Source organism: Microcaecilia unicolor, chromosome 9, assembly GCF_901765095.1.
Source record: "Microcaecilia unicolor chromosome 9, aMicUni1.1, whole genome shotgun sequence".
NCBI classification, from domain to species: domain Eukaryota; kingdom Metazoa; phylum Chordata; class Amphibia; order Gymnophiona; family Siphonopidae; genus Microcaecilia; species Microcaecilia unicolor.
The window spans coordinates 204,444,332-204,467,781 of record NC_044039.1 but is presented as its reverse complement, the minus strand read 5'-3'; the positions used below and the strand labels follow the sequence as shown (position 1 = coordinate 204,467,781).

The 23,450-nt window shown below is 47.6% G+C and overlaps 1 protein-coding gene across 2 annotated transcripts in view; it reads left to right on the top strand.

The window, feature by feature from the left end:
* The window catches only part of PPP4R4 (protein phosphatase 4 regulatory subunit 4), a gene marked incomplete in the record, with an annotated part of 442,181 nt that overhangs the window by 150,841 nt on the left and 267,890 nt on the right, over positions 1-23,450 (top strand). For both annotated transcript variants that reach the window (XM_030214960.1, XM_030214959.1), the window contains 1 exon segment: positions 7,279-7,426. In XM_030214960.1, coding sequence (XP_030070820.1) covers positions 7,279-7,426 — 148 coding nt within the window.

Genomic DNA, 23,450 nt, shown 5'->3' with positions numbered 1-23,450 from the left:
AAATATGTGTGTAACTTGTAGAACGCTGTAAGTTATGATCTAGACGTGAGCATCTACACCAATTCTTTGATTGGGGTAAGTTCTCGTGCCTAAACACATATGCTTCTTTGTACCCAAGTATACTAGAATTCTATAAAACTCTTATAGAATTCTAGTTTTCTTTATGGAATAGGCTTCAAATAGACGCTTCTAGGTGCCCAAACATAGGTGCTTTTTTTAAATAAATTGTTAGGGAGGTAATTCTGTAAGGAGCTTCTTAAAGTTAGGTGGCAGATACGTAAATGATGGTATTCTAGTCATTTATCCACGTATGTGAACGCATATGCATACAAATGACAATAATCCAGCTATGCACTGCATGTATATACCCAGATGTGTTAGTATTCTATCTACTTTCTTGTATAGAATGTATGATGGAACAGTCAGAGTCTTTAGTATGATGCAATTATAAGGAAATTACATTTTGTAACATATATTGGTGTTCTATTTAGTTTTAAAGTAAAACATTGAACATTCCTTTTCATCTTGTTTGTTTAGTCCAGACTGATGGGTTATGTCACTTACTAGCAGATGAACGCAGAGAAACTGAACTGCTTCAGTGGCATCACTTATATAGGATGTGGTGCAGCCTGGAACTTGTCAGTATTTCTCTGCCTCCAACAGATGGTGCAGGTTGGACTACTGCAGCAGGTTTTCCGTTCCTTCATCTGAGTAGGCCTCTCTCCCCAGGATGCAGCCCGCAGCCTAGGGTTTTGCTCTGTGGGATTGGTCCATGAACCTTTCCTTGGTTGAGCTTGGAGGGATCTGATGCTCCTTGGCCCCAAGCTTTAGCCCAAGGTCTCAGCTTCTGAGACAAGCCAGCATGGGTCCCATACAGATTAGGGAAAGTTGGCCTCCACTTCCAGGTTCTTTCCACCCCCACCCCCCACAACAGATCACTTAGAAAAACAAAAAGGAAGCGGGATTTCTTTTGTTTCCTGCCAGCTATATGCCTGATCAAGATTATATATAAAAAAAAAGAGGAACAGAGAAAAGCTGTCTGGTATTTTAATGCTAATTGGTATTTTTAAGCAGGCAGGCAGCTGGTGCAATAGGGCAGGTCTGAGCTGAAGGCTGGTGGTGAGTTACTTAGCTTAATTACTGCTAAAGGCCTTGGGGGGAGGAGTGTCTGCATTTTTGTCAGTGGCTTGAGTTTTCTCTCATGCAGGGCTGCATGCACTCCCTGGCTTCTACTGCCCCAGTTGCAGTGTTGCCAGATTAAACCAGTTGAAACCCGCCCAAAATTTCACACCCCCGCCCACGCAGTCATCAACCCTGCCTCTGCCATCATCAGCCCCGCCTCCGCCATCAGCCCCCCCACGTCACTAACCACACCCCCAATGTCACTAACCATGCCCCCCGTGGGGCGAAAAACTGCAGATGGCGAAAAAAACCCAACCCGCCCGGCCAAATAAAAGCCGCCCAAAAAAACCGCAACCCACAGCGGGCAAACATTTACCGCAGCGGGTCACGGAAGGCCGCCCATCTGGCAACCTTGCCCAGTTGTGAAGGAGAGGTCACAATATCATCCCATTGTGCTGCAAGGGCTAGGAACCAGTATTTGCAAGGTTTACTCCTGCCTCTTCTGCATTGGCTGTGGTGGACCTGTGTTTTATGAGAATGACAGACATTGCTGTTGAATAGACAAAATCCTGTTTGGCCCAGGGACCTGCAGGGATAGACAAGTTTGTCGGTACAGTGGTCCTTCCCCCTCCTGGAGAGAGGGAATCTGGGAGGTGCTGAGATGAGCCCACTGGGGACTTGGGATACCAGTTTCTCAGACCCTCATAGACTGTATTTTGAGGGTTCTGGAATAGTTTTGGGATTTGACCCCTGGTGGCCTGGCAGGAGCTCCACTAGAGGTGGCAGGTAGCCTGGGAACCCAGGGTCTGGCTAGAGATCCATCCAGGATGGCCAAGCAAGCTTGGACTCTTGAGTAGGCCCTGATCTCACCTCTATCCTCACTAGAGGGCTTTTCAGGCGAAGAGGAAGGGAATGAAGGGGTTTCCCTCTGGGTGGGGGGATCGAAGCAGGACTTTTAGAGACTGCCCTTTTGGCACATGCATTGTGGCACTGCCATTTCACCACCACACCTGTTAGATGCTTCCGGCATTTTTAGCGCTGGAAAGGGTGTGCTCCTGTAGAGTGAATAGCTGCAGCAGTGGCTGGGGGAAGGTGGGCAGCTTGCTGTGGTCCAGTTTGAGGGCCCTCAGCCAGCTCAGAAGTCTGAGTTAGTTGGGCATGGCTGAGCTCCAGCTCCTTCAGCTGCCACAGTGCCTGCAGCCGGTTGTGGCTGATGTCAAGCTTGGCTAGGCGGTGGAGGTGGCAGCCCAGGAGGCTGAGGGAGTTGGGCAGGGTTGAGCTCCAGCACCCTCAGGTTGGACAGGTCTGGGGGCAGCGCTAGGTTTATGGTTTATTTGAGAATTTGATAAACTGCTTCAGGTTACAAAACAAGTCGAAGTGATGCACAGCGCACTAAACAATTTAAAATAGATTGGAAAAGGACACAGTTTGTTAAAAGGGCAGATCAGAGCTGTAGCACCCTCATTTATAAAATAACATAATAAGTAAACAGTAAAATCAAGTACACAGCACATAGTTTAGAACATTATCTTATTCACAATTATAGAAGATCACCGAAGCTCTACTTCTAGGGGCTAAAGGCAGTGTTAAATAAGTGAGTTTCAGTAATCTAGGTGAAAGAAAATGAAATGCAAAATTCCTAGTGGATTCTCATTTCACTTGGGATGGACTAGGGAGTGCAAGTCGATGATCATTAAGAAATTAAGAAAATGAATACGAGAAGGTATATAAGGAATTAGCAATGCAGGAGTTCTTGAGTGAAGCGTTTTATAGGTAAGAATGAGAGCTTTGAATTGTATTATAAAACTTATCAGAAATCAGTGAAGTTGTCAGAAAAGCAGAGAAACACGGTTCGTTCTTTTTGCAGTTTCTGGGCTGGGGCTTAGCTCACTAGAAACCAAACCCATTCAGCATGGAAATTCTCCTGTCCAATTCCCCTCCATGCAGCAAGGCTACCACAGCCTTCCCTGTGCTGACTGCGCCCTGCACCCTTATCGGCAAGGGCCATTTTCTGCTCTACTCCGTAACCTAGCCCCTGGGTTTCATTGTGCCACAGACTGCCTTTAAAACGAACTCAAGCCAAAAGCCAACCAACCAGGCCAAACCGATGTGCCACTGAGTCAGCCCAGCTTAAGTACCTCTTCCAGTACAGCCCACCTGGTGAAAACCACAAACCCCTCCCAAACCCCCAGCCGCATTAGGTAGCTTGGCAGAAGCCATTTGTCCTGCCTTTCCCTCAGGTGGCAGTCTTTGGGGTGGAAGGAATAGGCAGGGAGTGCTGGTTCCCTCAGGTAGCAGTCCTTGGAGCAGAAGGGCAAACTCTGCTGCCCCAGGTGGTGCTTGTGAGGGAGGACAAAAAAAGAGCCCCATCTTCCCTCACAGACAACACCTGACGCAGCACAGATTGCCTTGAGTACCACCACCTGAGGGATGGTCCCAAAGAACCAGTGCTGCCGGCGCTTCCTGCCTACTCCTTCCGCTCCGAGGACCGCTGTCTGAGGGAAGGTCCCGAAGAACCAGTCTGCTAACTGATGCCTCCCACTTACTCCTGACTAGAGGCCAGTGCTGAGGAGGGGGGAAGAAGTTGAGAGGTGACACTTGGTTGCCACTATTTGGGCACCCAAAAATTATTTGCTCCCAAGTTGTGGCACCCAAAGGTTATTTGCTTCCAAACAGCAATGCCAAAACAGTGGCACCAAAACAGCAGCGCCCAAAAGTCACGCTACTCTTGGGGATGTATCCCAAAACATCCGAGGAAGATGAAGATTCGCCAGTAGTCAGGCTGTTTTGCAAGGAGGAGCTCTCCTCTTTGATTGACTAGATCTCCTTGGCTTCCATATTTTCACAACAGGGCAGAAAGAGCCTATGGATGGAGACCCCATTTTGGAGGGTCTGTGTAGATCTTCCAAGGCCTTTTTGCTCCATTGGTCCTTCTTGCAGATGGTGCTTGCTGTGTAGGAGGCTCCACATGGGATCCAAGTTGAGGCACTAAGCTCATGGGCAGGTTTTACCCCCTCCCATGAGAGGATTTGGATAGGTTTCTTCACTTCCCCTTGCTAGTCCCCTCTCAAAGCAAGAACAGTTAGTCCACACTGCAGCAGTTGCTACTGTTTGGAGCAGTAAAACCCATCCCTAGGCAGGAGCAAAGTAGGGGCCCATTATTCCATCTATTTTGACATGCCTAAGAAGGGAGACTTCTTTCAAACTATCCTGGACTTTTATGTCTCTGGATCTCTTGGAGACCTATTTCCATATTGCCATCTGAGCTGAGCTCAAATGCTTTCTGTGGTTCTGTGCTCTGTGTAGCATTTCCAGTTTTGCACACTGCCCTTTGATCTAGCGACTGTTCCAAAAATCTTTTCCTAGGTCACGGTGGTCATGCCATGTTTCTGAACAAGCAGGGAATTTGGGTAATCTGTACTTGGAAAAATGGCTGATTCAGGTCAGCATGTATTGGAAAGAGAAGCAACTTCCCAGTTGATCTCTTCTGCTGGAGCAACTGGGATGGGTAATGCTCTTCAACCCCAAATGAGGGCTAGTATATTTGACCAGGGCCAGATGCCTAAGCTTCGGGCCGAAAAGAACTTGTTCTGTGCCCGGAAGGCTCCTCAGGTGTGGGACTACCTAATGAGACAACTACAGTAAGCATTGTCCTCCACTGGTCCTCCAGGTCTCAGGAATTTGAGATCAGACTACTTCTTGGCAGAGGTTTGCAGAGGTAGCTGGCATAGTGGGTTGCTCCTTCTCAAGGGGGTTTCCCTGGATTCCTCTGGCCTGGGTGGTCCTAATCACTGATGTGAGGCTGGGGGAACTCACTGTCTAGGCCAGGTCATAAAGGGGTCTTGCTTCCCACAGGAAGTGGCTTTGAGTATCAAGTATTTGGCAGCAAGAGCCATTCGCTTAGCTCCCCAACATTTCCACCCTCTCCTGCAAGGGAAAGCCAACAGCTGTAGAGTATATCAACAAGCAGGGCAGGACAAAAAGCGCAGCAGTGGTGCTGGAAGTCAGCTGGATTTGCAGCTGACCAGAGTGCCAGCTAGAAGTGATGTCTGCGATCCACATTTTGCAAGCAGCTAACTGAGCAGACACACTCTGGATCCAGGAAAGTGGAAGTTGATCCCCCCAGCTTTTCAACTTCTGGGGGGGGGGGGGGGGGGGGGGGGGGTTGGTGAGGTCTATCTTTCTTTGATCTTATAGCTTCATGCTGAAACATGAAGTGTCCACATTTCTTCAGCTGCAGGAAAGAGCTGGACTTGGTGAGGCTTGATGTACTTCTCTAACTTTGGCTAGCACAGGAACCCTTGTATGTGTTTCCTCCAAGGCCCTTTATCAGACAGGTAGTAAAACATTCCATCCTAGTGATCCTGGTGGTGTCAGACTGGCCCCAGTACCTGTAGTGTGCAGATCTGATTTGCTTATCATCAAGGTTTCCAATTCATTGTCAACAGGCTCTAGTATTCTGAAACATAGAGGGTACTCATCCTCCAACATTGCTGCAGGCACACATGTCTTCTACTTCCTTGGCATATGTCACTGATGTGAGGGGCAGTGCCTGTCTCTTTGGCATGCAGACATCCTAAATTCTGATGTTCTTGCAATGGGATCTAGACCAGGGCTTGTCTCTCAATTCCCTTAAGGTCCAGGTGGTGTCCCTTTAGTGTTTCAGAGGCAGGATTAATGGTCTTTCCCTTGTGGCTCAGACAAATGTGGGTAGTCTTTGAAGGTGCTGACACACATTTGGCCGCCATTATGGGGAGGGGGTCGTCCCTCTTGAAACCTCAAATTGGTCCTTCAGTCTCTGGCTAATCTGCCCTTTGAGCCTTTAAAGCAAATGTCTCTCAAAGATCTATCCCTAAAAATGGTTTTCGTAATTGCCATGTGCTCAGCCAGAAGGCTCTATGACCTGCAGGCACTTTCTTGTAGGGATCCATATCTGCCCTTTTCAGCAGATTCTGTTTTTCATTCATATCATCCTTCCTTCCTTCCTGAAGTGGTTCCTTCTCCCTTTCAGGTGAATTAAGTGGTTTCACTTCAGCATTCATTGTGAAGGCATAGGCAGATTCTACCTAGATGTTTCATAAGCTAGATGTTTGTAGAGTGCTCCTGTGTTACCTGAAGGTGATGACTCCTATTTGGAAGTCTAATATGCTCTTCTTTTTGGTTCACAGGCCACACAAAGGTGAGGCAGCCTCAATATGTTCACTCGCTCAGTGGATCAAAGCAATGATAGAAGCAGCTTTTATCTTCAGCCAAAGAGAGGTTCTACTAGGTTTGAGGGCTCATTCGATTAGAGCTCAAGTGACTTCCTGACTGGAGGCTCAAGCGCTTAGCACATCTGCATTTGTCATTGCTGCATTTGTTGTCAAGCATTACAAGATTGATGTTCAAGCCAAGGTGATGGTGCCTTTGGCAGTGTGGTCTTGCAGGGGGCCTTGTCTTCTGCCCTGAGGGATAAAGCTTTGATACATTTCAACAGGCTGAACTGGTCTAATAGGATGAAAAAGAAGATGAAATTTGGTCCCTCCTGATAATTTCCTTTCCTTGTGTCTTGCTGGACCAGTCCAGGACCCATCCAAGAAGACTGCAGAATTTGCGATGGCTTCAGTGTCAGTCTGCTCCTCCATGTTTCATATATTGATTTTTTTCTAATACTCGGGAGTCTGCGGAGGTGTTACCTGGTTAGAGAGGGAGAGAAAGAGAGATTTTTCTTGTTATTGTTGGCTTTGGCATTAGCATATCAACAAATTCCAGGCTGCGCTACTCCCTACATTAGAAATATAATTGAAACAGTTCAGATTCCCTGCCTTCATCTGCTGGTTAGAGTGACATATCCCATCAGTCTGGACTTGTCTAGCAGGACTAAAGGAAAGGAAAATATCAGGTAGGACCAGATTTCACGTTTGTGAGTATTTATTTAACTTTTATCAACCTTTAAATTGAATGTAGTCCAAATATTTTCATCATGAGGTGCAAGAAACTGTACTGTACTTAAGAAATTTAAAATATTAGTTAAATACTTAAATCTTCTAGCATGCTTTTTGTTTTTAATTCTTTTGAATCATGAAATTGATTTAGAATGCAACATTTCTCTCTTTTTATTATGCTTTTGGTTTATTATAGGACGAAATACCCTATTCATGTTTCTTCTCTAAATAGGAGGTCCTACATGTTGCAGGGGTTGAGATGCAAATAACAGCTGCATATTCATTTTTGACTATTCTCCAAGAGGAGCTGGTGTCAATTCACTCTTACTGTCACTCATTCCTACAAATAATACTGCAGAACCTGGAGCACAGAGATACAGGTAAGGTAAAGGCATAATTATACTTAATTCTCATATATGCTTTTGATTTATCTTTAGAATGATTGTGATTGTTTTGAAAGCACTTATAAAGATCACATTACTATCCCCCCCCCCCCCCCCCCCCCCCCCCCCCCACCCCCCCCCCCCGGTAGTGGTATGTTACGGTAACATGTAGTTTCTTATAGCACTAATTATAAAATGGGCAGAACTACAGGAGATTCTGACTGACTGTAATTTTTGTCTATATGTACATACCTATATTACTGCACAGTTTAACCTATTATCTCCCCTCATTAGTTGTACCCAAGAATGATAACAATTCTGTTGGTCAAAGTATGTATCAGTAATAAAATTCCATTACAGATTTTTGTAGTTTTTAAAAATATTTTCTTTAGGTATTTCAGTTTTTCATTGGCAGGTTATTGGTGTCTGGGTGACTCAGCCTCAGTCTTCTGTGATTTTAACTTTGGTATACAATATTTTTTTCTTAATCTGTGTAGAAGTATGTGATTATTACAATATTTCACAAAGTCTTTGTTACACAGACAAATAGTAAATGGTTTTCGAATCCTTATGTGGACAGACAAGCCCAGAGATCTCTTTACATAAATGATTGTGTAGAACTTTAAATAAAAAAACACTAGCCTGTGCTCAATTTAACATAGTAACATAGTAAATGACGACCTGTATGGTCCATTCAGTCTGCCCAACAAGATAAACTCATTTTACATGGTATGTGATACTTTATATGTATACCCGAGTTTGATTTGTCCTTGCCATTTTCAGGGCACTGTTCTTGTACTAAATTCTGAAGCTAACATCGAAGCCCTTAACATTTACACTCCAGCCCCATCCATACCTATTCAGTCACGATCAGGGCATAGACCATAGAAGTCTGACCAGCATCGGTTTTACTTTCCAATTACTGGCATCACCACTTAATCTCCGCTAAGATTCCATGGATTCATTCCTTCTAAACAGGATACCTTTGTGTTTATCCCACGCACATTTGAATTCCATTACCGTTTTCATCTCCACCACCTCCCTTGGGAAGGCATTCCACATACTCACCACGCTCTCTGTGAAAAAATACTTCCTGACATTATTCCTGAGTTTGCCCCCCTTCAACCTCAATTCATGTCCTCTAGTTCCACCGCCTTCCCATCTCCGGAAAAGGTTTGTTTGCGGATTAGTACCTTTCAAATATTTGAACGTCTGTATCATATCATCCCTGTTTCTCCTTTCCTCCAAGGTATACATGTTCAGGTCAACAAGTCTCTTCTCGTGTGGTTTGCAACGCAAATCCCATACCATTTTTGCAGCTTTCTTTGCACAGCTTCCAGTCTTTTTACATCTTTAACAAGATATGGCCTCCAAAACTGAACACAATACTCCAAGTGGGGCCTCACCAACAACTTGTAGAGAGGCATTAACACCTCCTTTCTTCTGCTGGTTATACCCCTTTCTATGCAGCCTAGTACCCTTCTGGCCACGGCTGTCACCTTGTCGCATTGTTTCTTTACCTTTAGATCCTCGGTGTCACGGTTGTGTCCCTGTTTCATGCTCTCATTCACCTTGCCCCTGGTGGTTAGACCTGGTGGCTGCTATGGACTGACTGTTTGCTGTTTCCCATGTTGCAGAAGATACTCCGGTCCGGATCTTCCAGCCTTCCAGACTGTTTTGGGAGTTTTTTTGAACTAAGCAGTACCCGTACCTGGTGAGGTCCCTTGTATGTTGCCTTTATTAATCACCTGGGAACTGGTTACTAGGTTATTACACAATCCTGATTAGTAATACTGACTAGGTCATGAAGTAATACAGTTAGCAGCACATCTTCCTGATCACAAGTTCTGACTAACCCGCCCTTTGCTGAGGTAAGAACCCACTAGCTAATCCCCGACTATAGGAAATAAATCTCTGCAATCCTCACTGAGCCTACTCTAGGTGGTCTCTCAGATGAAGTGGACACAGGTTTTTCCCTTTAGACTCCAGCTGTTTTCCACAGCGAGTCCCCGTCTCAGGAAACAACACAGATTCTCTGCAGCATGCAGGATTACAGTCTCTCTGGCCGGTAGAGCTGAACCAACAGGTACTTTCTTCAGATGGTCAGTTCACAAGGTTGTGGACCACTTCAGGTCTCGCTGGTCTTCTTTTCAGCTACCCTTCTTCCAGTAGAACCAGACAAATTCTCCCTTTCTTCTTTTCTTGCTTCTCCTCTCTGTGTTCTCTCTGTACTTCTCCTTCTGGTCTCCCGCTCTCTGGCCCCTGATTCCCAGGTGACCAGACAGCAACCAATCAGGATCTTGTCCAGCTCCTTCCCTGAGCAAGAAAAAAAAATCTTTTTTTCTTCCAGTTGTTACATTGTGGTATGCATTCCTGTCTCTCATCAGACTCGCTGGCACCATGGCCTTACCCCCTGTAGCTCATCAGGGAGGTGCAAGGGTCAGGTAGCCCACTGCATATCCTTGAGTTTTTTCAGTTATTTACCACAAGCAGAGCTCTGGTACACACAGAAGGTTGAATCTGCTTGGTCACTGAAGTGCAGGGTCTTAGTTCACAGACTCCATCTTGACATAGTTGTATACACAGGCAGAGATCAGCAGAGTGAGGCTCACAGGGAAATAGCCCTACACTACCCTCTTACTTCTATCCTGTCTTTGACCCTGTCTGGTTTCTGGAGTATTCTACTGCTTGCTGCCTGCCTTTGACCCTGGTCGGCTTCCTGGAATATTCTTCTGCTCGCTGCCTGTCCTGGGACCCTGGTTTGGTTTCTGGAGTGTTCTATGGTTTGCTGGCCGGCTGCTGAACCCTGCAGTTCTGACTTCCTCTTCGGTCTCTTAGTCCTGCCGGCCGCCCGTTCACACCTGGGGGCTCAACCCCTGGGGAACGGCGGTCAAGCACAGGTGAAGTTTGGCTGATTCCTGTCCTGCTTGCTCCAGCTTGCGTTGCCTCGGCTGCAGTTCTCAGTCCAGTGGTTCCAGTCCTGGGTTTGCCGGTACATCTGTTCTGCCTTGTCTTGTGTTTGGGTGGTTCTCCTGCCGCTCCACGGCAGTGGCCCAGGGGCTCACTAACTCAGTCATTTCGCGAGAACCCTGACACTCGGACACCAACACCCCAAGGTGTCTCTCCTGACTCAAGCTTACTAATCTCTCCCCTCCTATCCGGTATCTCTCTTTTGGGTTTCTGCACCCCAACTGCATCACTCTACACTTCTTGGCATTAAATTTTAACTGATAGACTGGTACAGAAACCACAATGAAGATATGTGTATCACAAAGAATTTTTGAAAATAAAAAATAAATGTGTAAAATATATAATATATTTATATATAATGTTGGTTTTGTGCTCAGTTTTTCTTCGGTATATTACAGTGACCTGGCGGTTCAAAATGTGTATAAACACCATATTTACATCATTGCACACCCTGCCTCCATCCTAATCATGATGCTAAATATAGGAGCAATATTGTTTATCCAGAAACTGACACTCTGTTCATTGTGGTTTCTGTACCAGTCTATCAGTTGTGATATTAGAAACTGATTTTTATAGGTTACCCAGAAATTTGATTAGTTTATTAAATTTTATCTGCCAGACCCTCGACTATTCTTCTAGTGTTCGGAGATCCCTTCTCATTGTTTCTTCTGCCTCCAGGGTATCCACTCTATTGGCTATTTTTGTGTCATCCACAGAAAGGCAAACCTTTCCTTCCAACCCTTCTGCAATATCTCCCACTAATATATTAAACAGGAAAGGCCCTAGCACCGACCCCTGAGGAACTCTACTGCTCACCTTCCTTTCCTCCGAGCGAATTCCATTTACCACCACCCTCTGCCACCTGTCGGTCAACCAGTTTCTTATCCAGTTCACCAATTTGGTCCTAAGTTCAGCTCTTTCAGCTTATTCATGAGTCTTCTGTGGGGGACAGTATCAAAGGATTTGCTGAAATCCAAGTAGTTTACATCTAGCGCACATCCTTCATCCAGTTCTTTGGTCACCCAGTCAAAGAAGTCAATAAGATTCGTTTGGCAGGATTTTCCTTTGGCAAAGCCATGTTGCCTCGGGTCCTGTAACCCATTGGCTTCTAGAAAGTTAACTATCCTTTCTTTCAGCAGTGACTCCATTATTTTTCCTACCACCGACATGAGGCTTACTGGTCTGTAGTTTCCCACTTCTTTCCTGTCTCCACTTTTGTGAAGCGGGACCTCATCCGCTTGTCTCCAATCTCGCTGAACCTCTTCTGTCTCTAAAGATCTATTAAATAAATCTTTAAGAGATCCCGCTAGGGCCTCTCTGAGTTTCCTCAGTATCCTGGGATGTATCCCATCTGGCCCCATAGCTTTGTCCACCTTCAGATTCTCAAGCTATTTATGAACTCTTTCTTCTGTAAACAGCACAGTATCTACTCCATTCCTAGATGTTCCCTCAGCAGCTGACCGCGGTCCTTCTCCAGGATTTTCTTCCGTGAACACCAAAGAGAAATAATAACAATTGTTTATTAATATATATAGGATATATGAGGACCTACCAAGTCTAAGGATAGAAAGTATGTTCTAACTTCTGGACAGAGGCCAGCTCCTTATATAGGGAATTTGGTCTCTTGAACACAAAGGATCAAAAGAAAACAGATTCGTTATTACAGGAGCACAGGTTAGTTTACTAATGACTGCTTACATATGGTTTATAACCTTCTTCACCCCTTGGCCATCAGATTACCCATTCCATATCATCAAGCTGATCAATCCATAGACTGGTGGGTTGTGTCCATCTACCAGCAGGTGGAGATAGAGAGCAAACTTTTGCCTCCCTATATGTGGTCATGTGCTGCCGGGAAACTCCTCAGTATGTTCTCTATCTCAGCAGGTGGTGGTCACACACAGCAGCAGCTCTGGCTAGGCCTCCAAGCCTAATTCTTAGGTTTTGTTGAGTGCCTGGGGTTGAGGGCTCTTTTGAGCAAGTGCAAACCTGGTGGTGCCAGGTCCCTCCTTTTCTCCCCCCCTCCCGCTGGCTCCGTTAAAAAAAAAAAAAAAAATTTTGAACGTCCTTAAAGGCGTTTATTTCGACGTTTATTTAAACGTTTATTGCAGCTACTCACTGGGACACCAGGTCGTTACAGCTCGGAGCGGCAAGCAGGTAATTTTTACCTTTTTATAGCGGGCAGGGGGTTCCCCGATTCTTCTCCTCGTGGCATATGGCGTCGGAGGGCGAGGGCGCAAAGAGTCGCTCCCCGGATCGCTTGAGCGCTTCTAGAGGGGATGCGGGGGTCTTAAAGCCTGATTCGCCCTTGTTGGGTGACAGTTTCGTGACCGATGAATGTCCCGGTCCTTCCTCCGGCGTGGCGGTTTTTCCCCGCCATAAACGCCCATCCCCCGCTCCTCGCCTCCGCCATCTTGGCCGGCCACGCGGCTCGGACGGCTTCTTCTTGGGCCGCCCTTGAGGTTGGAGAAATTAATGCCATGAACGCCCTTTAATTTGGGCGACGGCACAAAAGCGGCTAAAGTTAAGCGCCGTTCTTCCCGCGCGGCTCCTTCGCGGAGTGTCGCGCCGGACGCCATTTTGGATGCGCAGCATGTCTCTCCCCCGCTCTTGCGAGCGCCCGGTTGAGGGTGCGTCTAGGGCTGTTGCCCAGGCTGCGGAAGTACACAGTCTGGGGGGTTTCTCCCCCGAGTTTGTTTTGCTGCTGCATCAGGCCTTCCTTATGCAAAACGCTGCCCCTGCTCCCTCGTCTGGTAAGAGGTTGAGGTTCCCAGAGGTAAACGCCCTCGGGTTGATTCCCAGGCCTTGGAGGACTTTGTCTCCTCCGATGTAGATGAGGGCAGCGTATCTGAGGTCTCCCAACGGTCCTTTGCGGATTCCTTGGAGGAGACGGATCCCCGCTCGGATGGAGCGGATGACCCCTCTGCAGCGCGGCTTTTTAGCTCAGAGGATTTGTCCAACCTGTTGGTACAGGCCATGGACACTTTGAAGATTTCCTCTCCGGAGGACGTCTCTCCCTCAGCCCCTGTTGGCTCTGCCATTATGCTGGGGACGAAGCGCCCGCATAGAACCTTCCACGTGCATGATGCCATGCACACCTTAATTGCGGCTCAATGGGATGTCCCGGAAGCGAGCCTTAAAGTGGCTAGGGCTATGTCCCGCCTCTATCCTTTGACTGAAAGTGAACGTGAGGCCTATCTGTGGCCTACCGTGGATTCTTTAATCACTGCGGTGACTAAGAAAACGGCGTTGCCGGTGGAAGGTGGCACGGCCCCTAAAGGACGCCCAAGACAGAAGATTGGAGGCGGCCTTAAGGTCGTCCTTTGAGGCAGCTGCTTTAAGTTTGCAGGCCTCAATTTGCGGCTCCTATGTGGCCAGGGCGTGCCTGACTATGGTGCAGCGGGCTTTCCCCTCGGATCTTTCCTTGAGGGCTGATTGGCCGGCCCTGGACTCGGGCTTAGCCTATTTGGCAGACTTGCTGTATGATGTCTTGAGGGCCTCAGCGAAAGGCATGGCTCAGACAATCTCTGCGCGGCGGTGGCTTTGGCTGAAACATTGGTCTGCTGACCACGCCTCTAAATCCCGCCTGGCTAGATTGCCTTTTAAAGGCAAGCTGCTCTTTGGGGTCGAGCTGGACAAAATCGTGGACCGATCTCGGCACGTCTAAGGGCAAGAAGTTACCAGAGGTCAGGGCTCGGGCTAGTACTCGCCCTGGTACCTCCAGAGGACGGTTTCAGGAAGCCCGTCGGTACCGCCCGGGCAGGTCGGGCTCCTCTGCCCCCTCTTCCTTCAAGAGGAACTTCTCCCCCAAGCAGCATTCCTTTCGCAGAGACCGCCGTCCCGGAGGTGCTCCCTCCGGTCCTCCCCATGGTCTTGTACCCAATGACGGGGCCTTGGTCCACGCCCCAGTGCAGATTGGAGGACGGCTGTCCTCGTTTATGGGCGAGTGGACCACAATAACTTCAGACGCTTGGGCGCTGGAAGTCATCAGAGACGGCTACAAGCTAGAGTTCTGCCGACCCTTAAAAGACGGGTTTGTACTCTCTCCCTGCAAGTCTCCGGTCAAAGCTGTGGTAGTGCAGCAGACCTTGAACAATCTGATCCGCCTGGGGGCGGTCGTTCCGGTGCCAGAAAATCAGCTTGGCAAGGGATGTTACTCATTTTTCTTTGTGATACCAAAGAAAGGAGGTTCTGTCCGGCCTATCCTCGACCTCAAAGGGGTCAATTGGGCCTTGAAAGTTCGGCACTTTCGCATGGAGACCCTCCGCTCTGTTATAGCGGCAGTGAAGGCAGGAGAGTTCCTGGCATCCTTGGACATCAAGGAAGCGTACTTGCATATTCCCATCTGGCCTCCTCATCAACGCTTTCTGCGTTTTGCAGTAATGGGCCGACACTTCCAGTTCAGAGCCCTCCCGTTCGGGTTGGCTACTGCTCCGCGGACCTTCTCCAAAGTAATGGTGGTCTTCGCGGCCTTCCTGAGGAAGGAAGGAGTTCAAGTCCATCCTTATCTGGACGACTGGTTGATCCAAGTCCCCTCTTATGCAGAGTGCGGCAAAGCTGTGAACCGGGTGGTTGCTCTTTTGCGCTCCCTGGGGTGGATCATCAACTGGGAGTAAAGCCAGCTGCGCCCGACTCAGTCCCTGGAGTATCTGGGAGTTCGATTCGACACCCAAGTGGGCAGAGTGTTCCTGCCAGACAATCGGATTGTCAAGTTTCAGGCTCAGGTGGACTAGTTCCTAGTAGCCTCTCCTATTCGGGCTTGGGACTACGTGCAGCTGTTGGGCTCTATGACGGCCACGATGGAAGTAGTGCCCTGGGCCAGGGCTCATATGAGACCACTACAACAATCTCTGCTGCTGCGCTGGACTCCGATGTCGGAGGATTATGCTGTGCGCCTTCCCTTGGACCCAGCAGTGCGCAAGGCGCTGAGCTGGTGGACGCAGACAGACAAGTTGTCTGCAGGAATGCCTCTGGTGACCCCGGAGTGGATTGTCGTCATGACAGACGCCTCTTTGATGGGCTGGGGAGCCCACTGCTTGGGAAGGACAGCGCAGGGGCTCTGGTCTCCTGCAGAGGCAAGTGGTCTATCAACCTACTGGAACTCAGAGCCATTCGGTTGGTGTTGTTGGAGTTCATCCCGGTACTGGTGTTGAAGCCTGTACGGGTCCTGTCGGACAATGCCACGGCTGTGGCCTATGTCAACCGCCAGGGAGGTACCAAGAGTGCCCCTCTAGCCAAGGAGGCCATGAATCTATGCCAGTGGGCGGAAGCGAACCTGGAACAGCTGTCAGCGGCCCACATTGCCGGAGTCATGAATGTCAAGGCGGACTTTCTCAGTCGCCATACCGTGGATCCCGGAGAGTGGCAGTTATCTGCTCAGGCGTTCTTGGACATCACGAAGCGCTGGGGCCAGCCGAGCCTAGATCTGATGGCGTCATCGGCCAATTGCCAAGTGCCGCGCTTTTTCAGCAGAGGACGGGACCCTCGATCCCTGGGAGTAGATGCTCTTCTCCAACAGTGGCCGACACAAGAGCTCCTCTATGTGTTCCCGCCCTGGCCCATGTTGGGCAGGGTGCTAGACCGGGTGGCAAAGCATCCCGGCAGGGTAATCCTGGTGGGTCCGGATTGGCCCAGACGTCCCTGGTATGCGGACTTGATCAGGCTCTCAGTCGGCGATCCTCTGCGGCTGCCAGTGGAGCAGGGCCTGTTACATCAGGGTCCCGTGGTGATGGAGGATCCTCCCCCTTTGGTCTTACGGCCTGGCTATTGAGCGGCAGCGTCTGAGAAAGAAGGGCTTCGCAGACAAGGTCATCGCCACTATGCTGAGAGCGAGGAAGCGCTCTACTTCTACTGCTTACGCCAGGGTTTGGCGTATCTTTGCAGCGTGGTGTGAAGCAGGCTCACTTTCTCCCTTCACTGCTCCAATTTCTTCAGTGTTGGCGTTCCTGCAAGAAGGTCTGGACAAAGGCCTGTCGCTCAGTTCCCTGAAAGTTCAGGTAGCGGCTCTGGCTTGCTTCAGGGGCCGCCTGAAGGGTGCTTCCCTGGCTTCGCAGCCAGATGTGGTGCGCTTTCTCAAGGGAGTTAATCACCTGCGCCCTCCTCTGCACTCAGTGGTGCCTGCGTGGAATCTCAACCTGGTGCTAAGAGCATTGCAGAAGCCGCCTTTTGAACCCTTGTCGAGGGCATCTCTGAAAGACCTGACATTGAAAGCAGTCTTTTTGGTGGCTACCACTTCAGCCAGAAGAGTTTCCGAGCTCCAGGCACTCTCATGTCGAGAGCTTTTTCTGCAGTTCACTGAGGCAGGAGTGACTATTCGCACAGTGCCTTCCTTCCTGCCCAAGATTGTTTTTCGCTTCCATGTGATTCAGCAGCTCTGTCTCCCTCCCTTTCGTAGGGAGGTCTACCCAGAGGAATACTCTGCTCTCAATTTCTGGATGTGAGACGAGTCATCATCAGATACTTGGAAGTGACCAATGATTTCCGGAAATCGGATCATCTGTTTGTCCTGTTTACAGGTTCTCGTAAGGGTCTGCAGGATTCTAAGCCTACAGTGGCAAGATGGGCAAGGAAGCCATTGCAGCGGCTTATGTGGCCGCGGGGAAGGCCCATACCTTTGCCAGGCATTACCGCTTGACTGTGGCTGCTCGGACGGAGGCCCGGTTTGGAGCTTCAGTGTTGCGGTCAGGGATTTCTATGTCCCGCCTTGGGTGAGTACTGCTTCGGTACATCCCACCAGTCTATGGATTGATCAGCTTGATGATATGGAAGGTAAAATTATGTATCATACCTGATAATTTTCTTTCCATTAATCATAGCTGATCAATCCATAGCCCCTCCCAGATATCTGTACTGTTTATATTCTGGTTGAATTTTAGGTTCAAGTTTAGCCTTCAGTTACTTCAGGAGGACTTCGTGTTCAAGTTCTTCTTTCACTTGGATTCTTCAAGAGTTGAGACGAGTTTGTGTTACAGTGAGCTGCTGCATTCCTCTCCCCTCCGTTTTACGGGGCTGGATTGAGATTTAAATTCTGCCGGCACTCCCTCCCGCTTCGTGCGGCTGTAGGGCAGCTTTGTACCCCTCCCGCTTCGGCGGTGTTAGGGTCAGTCAGCTCCTCCCGCGGTTGCGGTTGCAGGATAAGCCAGATCCCCCCGCATCGGCGGGTGTGGTGTCCCTCCCCCGCTCCGCGGGGATGAGCTGGACGGATTCCCCTCCCCCACTTGTGTGGGGATGAGCTGGGTTAATTCCCCTCCCCCGTTTCGGCGGTGGTGAGCTTGGCAGAGTTTCCCTTCGTGGGTGTAATTCTCTAAGTGCTGAGTCCTGCGGATGGAGCTTTGATATCGACATACTGAGGAGTTTCCGGCAGCACTTGACCACATATAGGGAGGCAAAAGTTTGCTCTCTATCTCCACCTGCTGGTAGATGGACACAACCCACCAGTCTATGGATTGATCAGCTATGATTAATGGAAAGAAAATTATCAGGTATGATACATAATTTTACCTTATATATTGGAGCTGTAAATTGCTCAAGAAACAAATGACTTACAATGATTTCCTTTTCTAAAGATCTCTATGTCAAATAACAGTATACCCTGCTATTCACATTTATGATAGTGAGGTAATGCACATTCAGCACATCTCATTTGCTTGAACAGCTCTTTAACCCTCAACCTTAATAGATTTTTGTAATTCCTTCTACATAAATTTTCCCAGGGATGTCTTCTTCCAAATCCTTCATAGCTTTACTCCAAACAGTTCAAAACATAACTTTAAACCTTTATCATTGTAGCTTTCTGTGTAAACAGCTGTACACAGGGTCTGCTACAAGCAAGGTTTTGCTTAAAAAAGTAATTAGATAGGCACACTTCACTTATGGAAAAACAAATTAAAAAAATTAAAGCACACGAGCATCCTAATTAGCAATGCAAAGCATTTAACAATATAGTTTTATTTTAGTTTATGAATTAACATGTTTTCAAACTATTTTAACACTTTATAAAATTCTCACTATTTCACCTTTGGTCAGTGTGGCAATCTTCTGTTATCTATTCCTGTCACTAAAAGCAAGATGAAGTCACTGATTCACAAACTATAATCTTAAATCTATAAAGAACAGACAAATGGTTTAATTTAAGATACCATTTCATTTGTAGAACAGCAGCATTGAAAAACAGCTCCTACTGCACTATTCATCTCTTACACACATAAAGAAAATTTAACTTGAAGCAAATAGTACAGGTTTTTAAGCAAGGTTAAAGGTCGAGGTCTAACACTATATTAAATTAATTCTACAACAGTCAATCACTGTTATGATTGCCTACCTCTAAATTATTCCAGTAACCTATTTGTTTTTTTGTGGTGTGACAGAGATCAAAGAACTGCCTTAAATCTGCTGCTCCAGGCGAGATCAGTCTGCTAGAGACAAATGGCAATATAAAACTCCATTCCCTCACAACACTGGCAAAACAGATTTAAAAACTGGGGAAAGATTATGGATAAAGCAGTACTATAACAAATAAAACTGCATCACATTGATACCTCCACTCAAATGCAAAATCAAATACAAATTAGAAATAGTAAAGGCAGATACCTTTCCCAAAAGTCTAAGGAGCTGAAACAAGAAAAATCTCAATTCCATAGCACATTCCTTTAACAAGTAGATTCAATGACAAATACACACTAGACAAAAGAGTTTTACAACTCTCATAAACCAGATAGTTTCATACCAAGTCAGTTTATTAGAACCAGCACTGATTTGTAAAACCTTAAAACCTCCCCCCCCCCCCCCCCCCCACCCCCTCAGTTTGCATACCTGGATTTATCTGCAAAACACAGCAAACCCTAGCAGGACAAAAGTTGCAGTTAAATTCAGGTAAATTTCCTCCGGGTAGATTTAATCTTGGAGATTTAACCATTGATCAAAACCTTACTCTCGATGCCCACGTGAAAAACACGACGAAAAAGATGTTCTACTCCATGTGGAAACTTAAAAGAGTAAAACCTTTCTTCCCGAGATACATCTTCTGTACCCTGGTACAGTCAATGGTAATAAGTCATCTAGACTATTGCAACGCACTATATGCGGGCTGCAAAGAACAGACTATCAAAAAACTCCAAACTGCCCAGAATACTGCCGCCAGACTCATATTTGGAAAAACTAAATATGAAAGTGCGAAACCCTTAAGAGAGAAGCTCCACTGGCTCCCACTGAGGGAACGCATTACTTTCAAGATCTGCACGATTGTACACAAAATCATTCACGCAGACGCCCCAATCTACATGCTAAATCTTGTGGACCTACCTCCAAGAAATGCCACAAGATCATCCCGCAAATTTCTCAACCTACACTTCTCCAGTTGTAAAGGACTAAAATACAAGCTGATACATTCCACCACCTTCTCTTACATAAGCACGCAATTATGGAATGAATTGCCCACAGACTTGAGAGCAATTGACGAAACAACTATCTTTCGCAAATCTCTGAAGACATATCTCTTCAACAAGGCCTACAATGAGAACCATTAGCCACACTAATCCACCTCACCAACCCAATCAGATAAGAAAGCCCACTTCGATAATTACCCTAATCACTCCCTTCCTTCCTTCTTCTTTCTTCCCTTACTTAATCTCTGCACAAAACTGAAGTTATCTATTATCCTGTAATAACTATGTTAACAAAACTATGTAAGCCACATTGAGCCTGCAAATAGGTGGGGGAATGTAGGATACAAATGCAATAAATAATAAGTACTTAGGGGCAATTTAAAAAATATGTCAGCATTAGTATTCATTACTACTACTACTAGTTCTAAACATTTAAACACTGTACAGACTAGTCAGGAATATACACAGGCTGTCACTCCGCTAAGGAATTTTTATGTCCCTAACAAGCTTTTTCTATACTGTTTTCATTAAAGGTTTGGCTGTTTCTGCAGTTTAGAAATTCTCTCTCTCTCTGTCTCTCTCTCCAGCGACTCTTAGATCTTATTTCACCTATTTAAAATTCAATGGCCATTTGGGCTGTAGTTTCTAAACATATATCCTTAACTTCAAGGACTTGGCTGGTGCCAGGGAAAGTTCCTTCTCGTGTGGCTCAGAGGGAGTTAAACTGCCCATTGAATTCCCAACCACTGTTGTAGAGCTTTAAATAAAAAAAAAAACACTTGCCTGTGCTCAATTTAACAATTGCTTATTAATATATTGATATATGAGGACCTACCAAGTCTAAGAATAGACAGAGTATGTTTTAAGTTCTGGACAGAGGCCAGCTCCCTATATAAGGAATTTGGTATCTTGAACACAAAGGATCAAAACAATACATAAAGCAGATTCATTATTACATGAGCTTCCATGGCATCCCACAGATCAATCCAGAGACTTGTGGGTTTTGTCCCTCTACCAGCAGGTGGAGATAGAGAACCTCCGAGGTTTGCTATATGTGGACCTGTGCAGCCAACTGAACCTCAGTATTCTCTCTATCTAGCAGGTGGAGGGACATCTCTGTGCAGCTCTGGTTTGATCTGGCTACTGGTGTCCTTTGGGCCTAGTTTAGCACAGACAGTGGTTTAGTGGCTGTTTGCAGCTTGTGGTGTACACCTGGTGGTGCCAGGTCCCTCCTGGTCTCCCCCTACCTTTCCTCCGTTGTCCGGGGCTATTGGCCGGATCGGGTGTTTCTTTTCTCTCTTGACTAAAAAAAAAAAAAAAGGTAAAAGACTTTGTTTTTGTTTAATAATACGGAGGAACTAGATGTTCTGCCGAGTCAGTTTTGGGGCAGTCGTTTGTGGAGCATGTCAGTGCCTTCTGAGGCGGCTAAGCGCTGCTCCCGGTGTGGGAGGTCGGACAGCAGCATCGGAAGAGTGTGAGTCCTGCCGCCGTTAGTCCGCAGCGGGTGTTCAGCAACAGGGGTTCCCCTTAGACGTCCGTTGAGTCGGAAGCGCAGGGGATAGGTTTGGTGGTTTCCTCGGGGCAGTTAGTGCAGCGCACGTTGGCAGGCGCCATTTTTTCCTCTCAAGTGCGACCCGCTCCGCACGTGGCGGTTGATAGACAAGAGGTGCAGCGCACTTTTGTGGCACAGGCTCCGATGGAGGGAAGCGATGTACAGGGAGCAGGGGAGTCCCTTCCAGTTTCTTTTTCCCCGGATTTTGTTTTATTAATGCACAATGCCTTTCTTTTGAAGAAGTCAGGAGCTTCTCTTCAAGCAGCCCCGTCTCTTTCTCAGCAAACTTCGGTTGCTGTAGCCTCTCAGTCTTTCCTGCCAAAATGTCCCCGGGTGACACAGATGGCCCGGTTTTGTCTCCAGGCTCTCCCTCAGAATCTTTGGATTTGGCAGATGAGGTCATGCTGCCTTCTGAGGAAGGGGATGATCCGACAGCTGCCCGCCTTTTTTCGCAGGGAAGAGCTTTCCTCCCTGATTGTTAGGGCTTTTCAGGTTTTGGTAATGTCCCCCCTGAATCATCAGGGGGAACAGGTCCGGTGCCCTCTGTCTTGCACCAAATGCCCACCTCGTTCCTTTCATGTGCATGAGGCCATGAAAATCCTTATTTCGGCGCAGTGGGTTATGCCGGACAGTGGGCTTAAGGTTGCTTAGAGCTATGTTGTGTCTTTATGCGCTACCTGCTCCTGACTTAGACTTGCTGAAGGTCCCTATGATGGATTCCTTAATCACAACGGTCACTTCGAAAGCCACTCTCCCTGTGGAGGGGGGGGCACAGTGCTCAAGGACCCTCAGGATCGTAAGTTGGAGACTTGCTTGAAGCTGTTCTTTGAAGTACTACTACTACTACTTAACATTTAGCGGCCCTTTCCCTGCAGGCCTCAGTGTGTGGCTCCTATGCGGCGCAGGCATGCTTATCGTGCGTACAGAAAGCCTCCTCTCTGGAAGATCTCGTGGTTGTTTTGCCGGCCTTGGAGTCCGGTTTAGCCTTCCTTGCAGATCTTCTTTGTGATCTTTTGAGGGCTTCAGCGAAGAAGGTTTCCCTAGCGATCACCGCACGTTGCTGGCTGTGGTTGTGGCATTGGGCTGCAGACGTGGCCTCTAAGTCATGTTTAGCAAGTCTTCCTTTTAGGGGAAAGCTTTTGTTTGGGACAGACTTAGAACAGATTGTGAAGGACCTCGGTGACTCTAAGGGCCAGCACCTCCCGGAGGACAGGTCCAAGTTTGTACAACCGGCGGGACCTAGACTTAAGTTTAGGGATACACGGCGTTACCGTCCAGGTCGCGAGGCCTCTTTTCAGAGAGCAAGTTCTTCTCAGAGGCCTCCGCCCTTTCGAGGTGACAGGCGGGCCTTCCTTTTGGGTAACAGCCCACAGCCAGGTCCGCCCAATGATGGGGCCCTGGTCCATATCCAGCCGGTTATTGGGGGCAGACTGTCCCTATTCCTGGTGGAGTGGACCAGGGAAACATCCGACGAATGGGTCTTGGAGGTTGTCAGAGATGGCTACAAGTTAGAATTGGCTTGTCCAATAGTAGATTCTTTTCTGGAATCTCCTTGCAAGTGTCCTGCCAAGGTGCGGGGCCGTTCAACACACCCTCCTCAACTTACAACGGCTGGGTGTTGTCCAGCCTGTACCCCCAGCAGAAAGAGGGTGCAGTTGATACTCCATTTATTTTGTGGTGCCAAAAAAGGGCGGTTCTTGGCGACCCGTCTTAGATCTCAAGTGCGTCAACAGGTCCTTACAGGTTCGGCTTTTCCACATGGAAACCCTCTGATCGGTGATCGTAGCGGTACAGCCAGGGGAGTTTTTGACCTCTCTCGATCTCAAAGAGGCCTATTTAGACATTCCAATCTGGCCTCCCCACAGGCACTTTCTTCGCTTTGCAGTGATCGGTCATTTTCAATTCAAAGCAATGCCCTTCGGCCTAGCCACAGCGCCTCGGACCTTTTCCAAGGTCCAGGTAGTGGTGGCAGCCTATCTCAGGAAGGAAGGGATTCAGGTCCATCCTTATCTAGACGACTGGCTTGTGCGGGCATCTTCTTTTGAGGATAGTCTGCGGGCAACTGACAAAGTGGTCGGATTGCTTCAGTCGCTTGGTTGGGTGATCAACTTCCCAA